We start from the raw sequence: 12,134 nt of genomic DNA, 5'->3' as shown, positions 1-12,134 counted from the left end.
TTAAAAGAAAACGCAGTGCCGTCTTCCAACTCCATTGCGCACAGGAGAATTGACGCACACCACCATGCAGGCGACGGGCGCCGGAGGAGCGGCTGATACCGACGCTGCTGCAGACGGTAGCAGCACCACAGACGTCGACGACAGCGACTGTGCAGGAGAGAGGATGGAGAGGATCCTGCCAGCCGAGCAGCAGGACAGGACCAACAGCCAGCAGACGTCCTCGTCTCCGTCCGGAGTGCTCGGTAAGGGGAGAACGCTGAAATAGTGCAGTGGAGATCATGGGATGCTGCTCTAATAGGGACGGTGTAAAAATGATCTACAGTGCATTGATAAATGTGGTCCATTCACTGATGGTTGATACACTCTGCTGAATGAATCACAGTCGATAGAATGGGTCAATCGTCCGTGACAGGACTTTCATTTCGGTACGTCTTTGCCTTTGTGTTCATTCTGATGGAGACAGGTCGGGAGGAGTGAGGCTTTATTGGTCCACAGGTGCAGGAGTCAAGTGCAGAGGAGGTGCATCCACAGACTGGCCCTCCACTGAGAGGAGAGTGGGTAGAAAATACCTCCTTTTGACATCATCAGTTCACTCTTACGGTCTCAGAGTGGATAATGGCACAGCAGTTGCTTCAGTTGTTGTCTTGCCTTCAAACCACACTAACCTGAAACCTGCAGCTCGCCCAGTGTCAGATGGGATGGGGTCCAACTCCTCCACAAGCAGGGGAAAGGATGAATGGTTCCACAAAATGGATGAGATATTTGAGGTCAGCGAGAGATTGAAAATGTGGTTAATTTGATACATAAATATAATCCACAGAGAAAAAAAATCCTTAGATGTCAACATCTGATTTTATATATTAATATTTATTATGTTTATTCAAAACATATTGCACATTAAGCTCTGTAGCGCCACCACACCATTTAATATGATGATAAAATTCTGTGTAAGGAGGAATCATGATAGAATATGTTGAAGAAAATAATCCCATGATGAAAAAATGTGAAATGATAAAAGAGCAACTATCATTGATTACTATTCAGCTTTAAAAAAACACACAAAATGATTACCACAAACGTACAAATATAAACAGTTTCTCGATTTGCTCCAGATGGACGTTAATTCTTTTCTTCACACGCAGTGATGTTGCTGTAAATCGATGAGATTTTTGTGTCATCTACCACCAGAGATGTAGTATGTAGCATTCAGATAATTTCACACTCATAGTGATCTGCTGCACGAGGAACTCGATGCTGTCGTATTGTGTTCTGTCATATATGTACCTACAGTCACTGAGCTTGCAGTCAGTTTTGAATGGCAGTACTGCAGAATGTCGCGTCCTTCTCACGGACCCACGCTGAGCATCATGGGACAAGTCAGTGAGCAATGAAGAGAACAGTCAGTCACTACTAGGCTCTCTGGCTGAATGAGTCAGGAGTGTGATTATATGGTGAAAACCAAAGTGTGAGAGAGGCAGAGGCAGTGAAACCAACGGCGGTGAGGACAATTTCATTGTTTTAGAGACAGACTTGAAATGCTCGTTTGCTCGTGGCGATTAAACCGTCTGTCGTCCTATTTGTTTAGAGCTCAAAATGTTTGCTCAGAGTCATGTGATCAGTACAGAACAGCCAACCTTCAATGTGGTCAAACAATTGTTTCGAGCATTTCTTTCTATCAGTCCCCACGACGAGGCAGAAAATCATAGCAGCCATAAAATGCAGTGGAAATAAATGATGAGCAGCTCTTTGTCCTTCATCCCCCTGATGCCTTTCCCTGTTTTCTCTCACACCTCTTCGAAGGGCTACCAACCCCATCGTGATTCATTTTTTTACGTTCTCACTCTGTTTTACTCTTCTTCATTTTAGATAAATTGTTTGGGAAGCGTCTTCTGCAGGCCAGGCACTACATCATGTCTCGGAAATCCTGGCTGAAGATGGTGCCCACTGAAAACTGTGATATCTTGATGACATTCCCAGGTACTCCAAAGATCCTGCCTGTCCTCCCTGTTTGTCCTGCACAGCCTCTTTAAATGCCTTTGGTGGTCAGCCAAAGTACAGCCTGGAGACAATTACCTTTCATTCATTTACTTTGTCTATATGCACCGACAAGCTCATTCTGCTGGGTATTAAAAGGAAGAGGCAGTTAACTATATCAATCAAAGAATCTGAAGCATTTCTTAAAACTGACTCAGATACAAAAAAACTTCATACACGTGATCAACGTACAGTTTGCCTCATATTGCGTTCAAATAATTACCCTATCGTGGTATCAATAAAGTGAATTTAATTTAATTTAATTTAATTTAATTTAATTTAATTTAATTTAATTTAATTTAATTTAATTTAATTTAATGTAATTTAATTTAATTTAATTTTTATTTTATTTTATTTTATTTTATTTTATTTTATTTTAATACAACACCTCAGTGGCTTCATCATCAAGTACTATACTTTTATTCATTGCGTCCTCTACTTTTCATATTAGAAAAAACTGAAATTACTTCAATCTTGCAAGTTTGTGTTTTTTTAAATTATTCCTTTCTTTTATCCATATCTTTCATCCCTATGGCTGCCATTCCGTTGATATGAATGATTAGTAGCTGATGGTAAATGGATTTTTACTGATACAGAGCTTTTCTAGTCTGACTGACTAGCGCTAGCCACATTTGGTCTTTCACACAAATATTCACACAGTAGTGGTGACAGGAACCACCAGGTTTTTAGAAGCATGAACCATTTACTCCGGCAGCACGGTGGCACAAGAAGGTTCCAGGTTCGAGTCCTTTCTGTGCGGATTTGCATGTTCTCTGCATGTATGGAACCATTCATATCATTTTTACCATTGCCTGTATCAAAACTTTAGAAAGACGTCGTTGAGAAAAGGCCTTCATTTACACCGTTATCAAAATAATATCCTAAAGACACAGGAAATAGATTAAGACACAATTTGGGGCACAAAGTCACTGGGATAATACTTTATCAACCCGTCTTCCAGCTCATCCTCTATCTTATAGTGACATGTCAGTGAAACATCTGGGCTCTTAAGTGGAGTGACCTTCTACTGTTGTGTTCACCAGCTCAGCAATGAAGGATTGGTTTGGTCCAGCCTGTTTGTGCTGCAATAAACTGAAAAAGAAACCAGAATAAACAACAAAATCTATTGTTTGAAATATTTATCTGGTGTTCATGAAAAAGCACTTGCTTTATAAATAATGAAGTATGTACAACTGTCAAGCACATAATGAAGCTGTTTTTCTTCTCCCTCCAGATTCGATCGATGACCACACTCTGTTGTGGCTCCTCAATCAGATCCGTAACGGAATCCCGCAAGTCAGCATTCAGGTTCGGCAGCATAAACACACCCAGATGCACGCCTTCTTCATCACCACCACGTTTGAGAAGTAAGCCTCCAAAACTCACACTCACTGAGCAACATTTTGGCCAATGAGACTTTTGGGTTGGTTGTAATAGTAATAGTTAGGCATGGCGAGTGAAATGTTATTACTCCTGGATAAATTTATTATTAGCTCCGTATATAAAGAGCAGCAAGATTAATGGAAAGACATTCAGAAGAGCAAACAACACAAACAGAGATAGATAGATAGATAGATAGATAGATAGATAGATAGATAGATAGATAGATAGATAGATAGATAGATAGATAGATAGATAGATAGATAGATAGATAGATAGATAGATAGATAGATAGATAGATAGATAGATAGATAGATAGATAGATAGATAGATAGATAGATAGATAGATAGAGAGATACTTTAATAATCCGAGGTGGTTATCTTGATGACATTCCCAGACCCCCTCTGGTCTGAGCCACTCATTGATTATTAGATTTATTACTCAAGCAGACATAAATAAATAGACAACATAAATTTTAATGTAGTTTTGCCAGAGGGGCCGATATTTCACAGTAAAGGAAGACTGTATTCATTGTATATGTATTTATACATGTATGTATACATGTATACATATGTATACATACATGTATATGTATGTATACATGTATGTATACATATATAAACACACATACACACACATAAATGTGCGCACGTGTTCACAAACACCCCCACACACAGAGACTTATTTATATGTGTATAATAAAATATATATATACAGGTATTATTCAATATCTGAACACAATCAGTTCCGACAGATTGTTTATAAGTCTTTTTTTATTGAATTTAAATCCAGCATTGCCATTTGAGGTCATTTAAATACCATTATTACTCTAAATACGTTAGTAACATTCCATAAGACTGACCAGAAACAATTACAGGACTTTAAACAACACATAATGAAATAAAATACAGGTAAATGTCATTTTGAGTTAAGCCATTCTCTATTATGTGTCCATTTTCAAAAAAACAGAAAATACACGAAATACACGGAAAAATAGCAATCAAGTTTACATCATTTCCCTCGACTTACATTTGTCCACCACAGTATGTCCGTTCATGCATTAATCCTAAAGTTCTAGCTATATCTGTGTGTAATGGCTCAATGGCTCAATGTGCTAATCTGGTGAACATCTGTACACCACTCTGCACGTTTAATCCTGGTGCTCACTTCTCCTCTCCTCCTCTCAGCTTACTGCGGGGAGCCGAGCAGATGGGGATGTACAAGGCTGTCAAACCGCACTTTGGTGGCGGGATGCGTCGCTTTTCCTGTGATGAAGACAATATCTATGAGAACATAGAGAGCGAGCTCTGCTTTTTCACCTCCCAGGTTAGAGGTCAAAACTGTGTGAGCTCCATGTGAAGGCTGTTAATTCAATTTTGAATGTTCTCTTAATTTTTTTTTTTCATGCGTCTTTCACAGTTTTTATTTTTTAATTCATGACTGCGATATGCCTTTCAGGAACGTCAGAGCATCATTAAATATTGGCTGGACAATCTACGAGCCAAACAGGGGGAGGTGCTTCACAACATTCACTTCCTGGAGGGACAGCCAATCAGTACGCTCTAACTTCATAGTAATATAGGCCTGCTGTAAACATGGACCAAATTTCTCCTGAGATAACATGTTTTACCATGATGTGCTCTCTAGTTCCAGAGCTCGAGGCTCGGGGGGTGATCCATCAAATGTTTCCCCTCCATGAGCAGAGGATCCTCAACCAGCTGATGACATCTTGGGTCCAGGCTGTGTGTGAAAGGCAGCCGCTGGGTAGGAACCATCCAACTCTTGTTCTGAAGGAACTTTGGCAAGACAGCAACAGAACTCTTAATGCCAGACTATCAGAAATATACTTTTTTTTCTTCTTACGTCTCAATGCTGACTCTTCACCATTTCGTGTGATTTGCAGATGACATCTGCGATTATTTTGGAGTGAAGATCAGTATGTATTTCGCCTGGCTGGGCTTCTACACTAACTCCATGCTTTACCCTGCTGTGATTGGCTTTCTGCTCTGGATACTTGCAGAGGCTGACCAGGTACTTGATTACTACTGCCATATCTCTGCTTGGAATTTTCTTAAAAACCACTTAAATGTTTTCCAATGGTCGATTGTTTTTTTCCCCCCCTCTAAGTACAGTATTTATAATATTGCCTTTTGCCTGATTTGTAAATACAAGAATAGAATCTACCCAAACCTGTGATGCATAATAATTCTTTCAAAGTTTGCATACTGTAAGTGTTTTTTGATTCCGTCGTGTTTATTCATAGACCAGTCAGGATATCTGCTGTGTGGTTTTCGCCCTCTTCAATGTTGTGTGGGCGACATTGTTCTTGGAGCGCTGGAAGAGGCGAGAGGCAGAGCTGGCCTACAGGTGGGGCACCCTGGACACCCCTGCTGAGTCCTTAGAGGAGCCCAGACCCCAGTTCAGGGTGAGCATTGCTAGGTGCACAACCTCCAGAGGTAGCACTGTAAATCTGCTTTAAATTCATTGTAAATTCACTGTAAATTTTATTTTTTCAATCCACCAATTTCGCCATCCTCAGGGTAGGTATTTGTAGTAGTGATCTTTTACTGAGCACTTGTGCACCCTTGTAGGACTGGGACACTGAACCAGGAAATGTGATTAAGAGGAGTGTGTCTTCTTACACACATGCTTCCAGAAAAGAAATGTTGAGTGAGGCGATCTCAGATTCTAGTTCTCAGTTCTGTGTTGCAGAAAGTGGATTTGGAAGGGAATCCGTCACTCATTGAAAAGACTTGTGGACAGGTCGCCCTCAGTCTGGCTAGCTTAACTGGGAGAACTTGGGACTCTGAACCTCAGGGTTGTGGATTTGAGCCCCACTTTGGGTGTCAAATTTTCTTGGAAAGCAATGATGACAGAAACAGTATGGTTGGATATCATCATTTGTAATAATGAGACGAAAGAGTCAAATGGAAGGTATCGCAACAATATTTCTGATTTGCTGCAATTTTATGTCAATTTATGATGGCAACTTTGATCAGGGGACAAGCACCATAATGAAATGCAACAAGCAAGTAATCATTACATCAGAAGAACATTTTGCACAAATCTTTCTGACCCATTTCTACCTAAGATGATTGCAGTCTGGCTGTTTGCTCTCCCTTTCTACAGGGAGTGAAACGCTGGAGTCCCATAACAGGATGTGAGGAGTTCTACTACCCCCCCTGGAAGAGGGCCATGTTCAGATGGCTGGTCAGCCTGCCCATTTGCCTCCTTTGTCTGTGTTTTGTCTTCCTCGCTATGCTGCTTTGCCTGGAATTGCAGGTTTGAACAGATGCCACTACATGCAAGTTTAATAGAAGAGAGTGGTGTGTTTGTGTGTGTGTGTGTGTGTGTGTGTGTGTGTGTGTGTGTGTGTGTGTGTGTGTGTGTGTGTGTGTGCGTGCGTGCGTGCGTGTTTGTGTGTGTTTTGGGTTAAGGCCCACCATTGTTGGAAACATTACGTCACCTTTAAACAAGAGCAAAACAAGTAGACACATATGCATTTTATTTTTATGTAATGAGGTTTTGGTGATGAAGTATTATTTGTGAATTATTTCCATTATGTTTAGAAACTAGTTAAACAAAGCTCATTTAAATTTATAAAACAGCATCTTCATGCATTCATTTTATTGCCTTTTATAATAGCAGTGGGATTTGAGCAATAATTACATCTGGACTTATTAAATATTTAACAGACTTCTACGAATATTGCAGGAAGTGGTGATGGAGATTCAGGAGTTACCAGGTATCACAAGATTTATTCCTAAAATACTTTTGGCCCTCACTGTAACTGTATGTGATGAGGTGTACAAGAAGATTGCCTACTGGCTTAATGACATGGGTAAGAGAAACAGCATGACCTGTTTTGATGCAATAGATAATTATTTTTTTCTGTGAAAAAAAAAAAAACTAGAATTTTTTTGTTTAATTAAATGACACATGTTGTACACATTCTTTTTTCATTAATTCGTCTATCCAGAGAACTACAGACTTCAGAGTGCCTATGAGAATAATCTCATCATCAAGATGGTTTTTGTAAGTCAGACTTCTGCCTCTTCTGTTTGGCATAGGACTGAGAGAATTCACCTTGACTGAATGACTTCCTGTGATTTTTCCCTCCTGTGGTTGTTTTACAGTTTGAATTCATCAATTCCTACCTTAGCCTTTTCTACATTGCGTTCTACCTCAAGGACATGGAGCGACTAAAGGAGGTAACAGCACTCTCAACAGTATCATGTACAGTAAATACAGCCGGGATAGCTCCTTTTCTGAATTGGGAAGTCATTTGTCAGAATTCAGGATCAATGTGATTTTTGATAGAATTTAGGTCACTGCATGGACTACAACAACTGGTTACAACTCTGATTTCACATTCCAATTTAAATGTGAGAAAAAAAGTGTTTAAAATACGTTTCATGTTATATTTGTATTATTGCATCAACTTGAGGGAGCTTTATCATGATTTTTCCAGCTGTGATAAGAGGAAAATAATAATTTTCCTATTATTAGAGCACTGCTTTAAAGCACTGATAAACTAAGCTAAGCTAAACCTTGCTTACTTGTTTCTGCCTGAAAAGCTCTCCATTCTTGCATTTATCCTTTATAATGGTGAAGACATACTATCAAAGCCACTGATGATATTCATTCTCATTCTGAAACAGCAGGTTGTTATTGAGAGGCAGAAAGCTCATTTTTAGCCTCCTACTCAAACCGAATGATTACGTTAAAGTCAAGAAAAAAAAGTAATTGTGTAGATCTTGTATTCCAAGGAAATAGTTTCATAGGCTTGATAATAACAATTGAAGCAAACGTTGTATAAACACTTCAGACTTTATCTCATTTCTTACATTTGGATGTCTTACTCCTCACAGATGCTAGCCACTCTGCTGATCTTCCGCCAGTTCCTACAGAACATCAAGGAGGTCCTTCAGCCGTATTTGTATGAGCAAAACAAGCTGGGCGTCTTCACTCCAAGGGTTCTGTGGGAGCTACTCCGTGCTATCATACTCAAATATGGCCGCCTTGCTTTAGGAAAGGCCCAGGCCTCAATGACAGCTTATTCTTTCCTGGGTCCCAGAGGAATCCCCGTCAGTCAAAGTGCCAATGATAACCAAGAGCCCAGGAAAAGAGGGGATCTGAAAGCTGGATTCAGGCTGTCAGAGGAAGAATGGGACATGAATGAGAGCAATCTGAAGCAACGTAAAGTCAGCTTTACTGAGAAGGTTGACTACCAGGATGTGGCCACAGAAACAAGGACCATGTTTGAGAGCTTCCTTGAAGACAGCCCTACAATGGTAGAGGAAGGGATGGAGACCAGCATCTTTGACAGTTGTGATGAGGACAGTGATTATGAATCTCAGGTTCAAGTATGTCGTCTGGTTGTTACTGCAGTTATCCTGTTTTAACTTTCACAGTACAGTTTAATGTGAAATATTAAGTCTTTTTCTGCACTGACTGATCCACCTTAAAAAGAGTTCCTGTTTCTGACCGGAGAAAACATCATTGTCACGTGTTTACTTTAACAGGAGGCCAAGGAGAATGGAACCATGTTCTCTTCAAAGATGTCTGACTCTGGTTGTCACAGAAGAAAGAATGTCGGTGATGGGAAAGAGGATAAAAAGTCATGGATTGAGCCTCCAGAAGAACCCAAAACCGTTACTCTTACCCAAGCTGAGATTGAGAGTTGTATGCAGACGTATGAGGTGCAGCTGATTTTACCTTTAATCAAACTATTTAACATGTAAATTTTTATTTCGTTTTCATCAATTCCACTCCTCTGTGTTTCTGTGAATATGTTAATAATGCTTACTATTTTTTGACCTCAATAGAACACACTGCAGGACTACCAGGAAATGTTCATTCAGTTTGGCTATGTGGTGCTCTTCTCTTCCGCGTTTCCCCTGGCGGCCATGTGCGCTCTTATCAACAACATCATCGAGATCCGCAGCGATGCCCTGAAGCTCTGCACTGGTCTCCAGAGACCCTTTGGACAAAGGGTGGAGAACATCGGACAATGGCAGGTGAGTATTTTATTTTGAAAAATGTCACAGAATGCTTTACACGAGAGTGTGAGAGCAGATCAGCCTGTGCATACGTGCAACTCTCTGCCTCCACTTCAGACTGCAATGGAGGCAATGGGCCTGATAGCCATTATTGTCAACTGTTACCTGATTGGTCAGTGTGGACAGCTCCAGCGCCTCTTCCCCTGGTTGAGTCCTGAAATGACCATCATCTCCATTGTTTTACTGGAGGTATGTGCTGTCCTGTGGTTAGTAATTACGTACATGTATGTCCATGGAGAGTTTTGTTGTCCTCACATAATGTTGTTTTTTTCAACTCCTTTAATTATTACCAAATTATCATAAATGTGCATGGCCTGCTTGACTTTGTGAACCCTTCAAAATCAAAATTTTATTCCATCATTGAAAGAAAACTTTCATGACTGTTTTGAGGATGTGTTGGTATGAAAATGAGATTTGCCATTTGGTCTGAAATGGTGAAACAATCCAGCTGAAGAATGAGTGTGAGTGTGTAACTGTGATGTAACTTGTGTGTTCAGCCTGTCCCTCTGTGGTTTTGGTGGTTTACAGCACTTTGCCATCCTCCTAAAGTACATCATCCATGTTGCCATCCCTGATATCCCTGGCTGGGTTGCAGAAGAAATGGCCAAACTAGAGTACAGACGAAGGGAAGCTTTCAAGGTATAGTCGTATCATAGCTTGAAAGAACCTTTGGCCAATCCGAGGCTATGCTGCAAGCTGCGCTTTGCACAATTTATACCATGATTCTGGACACATATTCTTATGTGTCCCTTTGTCTCGCTGTGTGCATTTTCTGAAAATGTACACTAATGAAGCCTAAGAACAACGACATAATTGTATGTGTTTTAGTCTGTTTCCCCCTAAGACGTCCTGGCTGTACTCAGATCAACTCATCTTTTTGGTTTTCCATTAGATACCTGGTATTACCTCTGTGGAGGTTCCCAAATAGCGTAACAGGTACTAAAATGTGACATAAAAACACTACAGATGTCTGATTAAATATACTCACTTTCTCATCAATGTGTGGTATGTCTGAAATATTCTGCACAGAATAAATCAATGCCGCCATTTGTCAACCAACTTAAGCCACCATAATTTTTTTTACTGTGAACATGTCATTAAAGCGTTATGGAAAGGTATGTGCTGCATTCAGGATGACATCAAGGGATGTTCATCTAATTTTATGTAATGTAATGAGAAAGTGAACACAAACTCATTTGCTGATTGCTAATACTAGCTCCAGTGACTTTATTCTCATCCTCATACAGTCCTCTACACTCTTCATCTCAACGTGTTTCCCTTCCTGTTCTTCCTTTAAACATGAATCCCTGTTTAGAAGCATGAGCAACAGGCACAGCAGCACTTCCAACAGCAGCTCAGACGCCGCCGCGAAGAGGAGGAGCTTCATCGTCAGGCCGAGCTGCAGGCCGAGGCTCGTCAGGAGAATGATTATCACAAGGCGGAGGCGCAGCATCAGCATCATCACGACAAAGCATCAAGTGGCAAATCAGGTGACAAGCCTAAGAGACCCAGCTCTCTGCTGGGAAACAACAACGTGATGAAGTTAAAGCAGATCATTCCTCTGCAGGGGAAGTTCTCCTCTGGCAGCTCACGCTCTCCAGCCCAGTCTCCAACAGGAAGCGACGCCAAGCTCACAGGATTTTTGAAGTTCTTGAAGTCACCTGAGGTGAGAAAGGAGCCAGCACAGGCTGTTGCTTCAACTCCAGGGTCAACAGTGTCCTCTTCAGCTCCCTCTGGTGTTCAGGAGAGGTCACAGTCGCCCAACAGAACATTCAGTCCAGGGAAGCTGTTCAGCTTCAGCAAATCGGAGGGGACAGTGGTGTGTGTGAATGGAACGCAGCCAGCAGCGCCGCCTGCAAATGCTCCGTCTAATAGGGCCGAGTTAAACACAAGCATGGGGGAATTACCCTCTAATGAGTCTGAGAAAGGAGAATCAAGACAATTGACTGATTTAGAAAACTCTGGCTCCAAGAGTTAATAGACATTCACTGGTGTAATGTAAGGTGGAGGGAGGGCAATGTACAAATGTTCAGGCAGAAATCAGAAACAGTGAAGCAGCTGCTCTGTAGGGGAACACATTCATCATAATAAACACATATACGAAAGGTCAGTGAGCATTCAGACTTACACCCTAGATGCAGCATACGTCACAGTGTTATACTGGATCTATTAACACTTAATTATCTTACTTGTTTGTAAAATCTGTACAGTAAGTGTTTCTCCTTGATGGGGTTTGACTAACTTTTAGTTTACATTCTAATACTGCATGGATGCCTGGGTTTCAACACCACCAGAACAAGTCAATGTGAAGCTTTTTCTTTTTTTTCTCCAAACTGATCATCAATGAGCCCTTTGGTCAAATGACCTGAACAGCATGTTTTCATTCCATGTTTGTTTCTCATTCTGTTGGATCTATTGAATGTCTATTACTTTATGTGCATGAGATATACACTCACCCTGTTTTTTCAGTTACGAAGCACTTTCCAAGCCATTGTATTCTTCTGCAATAGGTCAGATTATACTCACTGTGACCATAAATATGTTCTATTTTTCTTAACTTTGATTTTCTATGAATTATTTTACTACATAAATTAGCGAATGTACTTCTATAATGCAAATAAATTTCACTTGAATAAACATGCATCCAGAGATAAAGC

At 40.5% G+C, this 12,134-nt stretch overlaps 1 protein-coding gene across 2 annotated transcripts; it reads left to right on the top strand.

Moving 5' to 3' along the window:
• On the top strand, window positions 1-12,131 carry ano8a (anoctamin 8a). 2 transcript variants are annotated; one of them, XM_068341292.1, is made up of 18 exons: window positions 1-242; window positions 1,867-1,977; window positions 3,269-3,401; window positions 4,603-4,741; window positions 4,874-4,970; window positions 5,063-5,179; window positions 5,319-5,446; window positions 5,679-5,840; window positions 6,545-6,697; window positions 7,130-7,256; window positions 7,395-7,450; window positions 7,552-7,626; window positions 8,287-8,781; window positions 8,941-9,117; window positions 9,244-9,435; window positions 9,535-9,666; window positions 10,006-10,116; window positions 10,796-12,131. In XM_068341292.1, the coding sequence occupies exons 1-18, from the start codon at window positions 65-67 to the stop codon at window positions 11,453-11,455; spliced, it is 3,243 nt and encodes a 1,080-aa protein (XP_068197393.1). In that variant the 5' UTR covers window positions 1-64; the 3' UTR covers window positions 11,456-12,131. The 2 variants fall into 2 exon arrangements, with proteins under 2 accessions (XP_068197393.1, XP_068197392.1); XM_068341291.1 differs by having other exon boundaries at window positions 10,793-12,131.
• The last annotated feature ends 3 nt before the right edge of the window (window positions 12,132-12,134 follow it).

The sequence above is a fragment of the Antennarius striatus genome, chromosome 18 (genome assembly GCF_040054535.1).
Source record: "Antennarius striatus isolate MH-2024 chromosome 18, ASM4005453v1, whole genome shotgun sequence".
NCBI lineage: Eukaryota > Metazoa > Chordata > Actinopteri > Lophiiformes > Antennariidae > Antennarius > Antennarius striatus.
The sequence above is the reverse complement of the archived record's forward strand: the minus strand, read 5'-3'. Positions and strand labels throughout refer to the sequence as shown.

Bases quoted from the DNA above. Each gene is read 5' to 3' on its own strand.
- ano8a (XM_068341291.1), top strand. From the start codon at position 65: ATGCAGGCGACGGGCGCCGGAGGAGCGGCTGATACCGACGCTGCTGCA. The intron at 1,978-3,268 runs GTACTCCAAAGA...TTCTCCCTCCAG, and splicing joins TATCTTGATGACATTCCCAG to ATTCGATCGATGACCACACT. The intron at 9,436-9,534 runs GTGAGTATTTTA...CCTCCACTTCAG, and splicing joins AGAACATCGGACAATGGCAG to ACTGCAATGGAGGCAATGGG.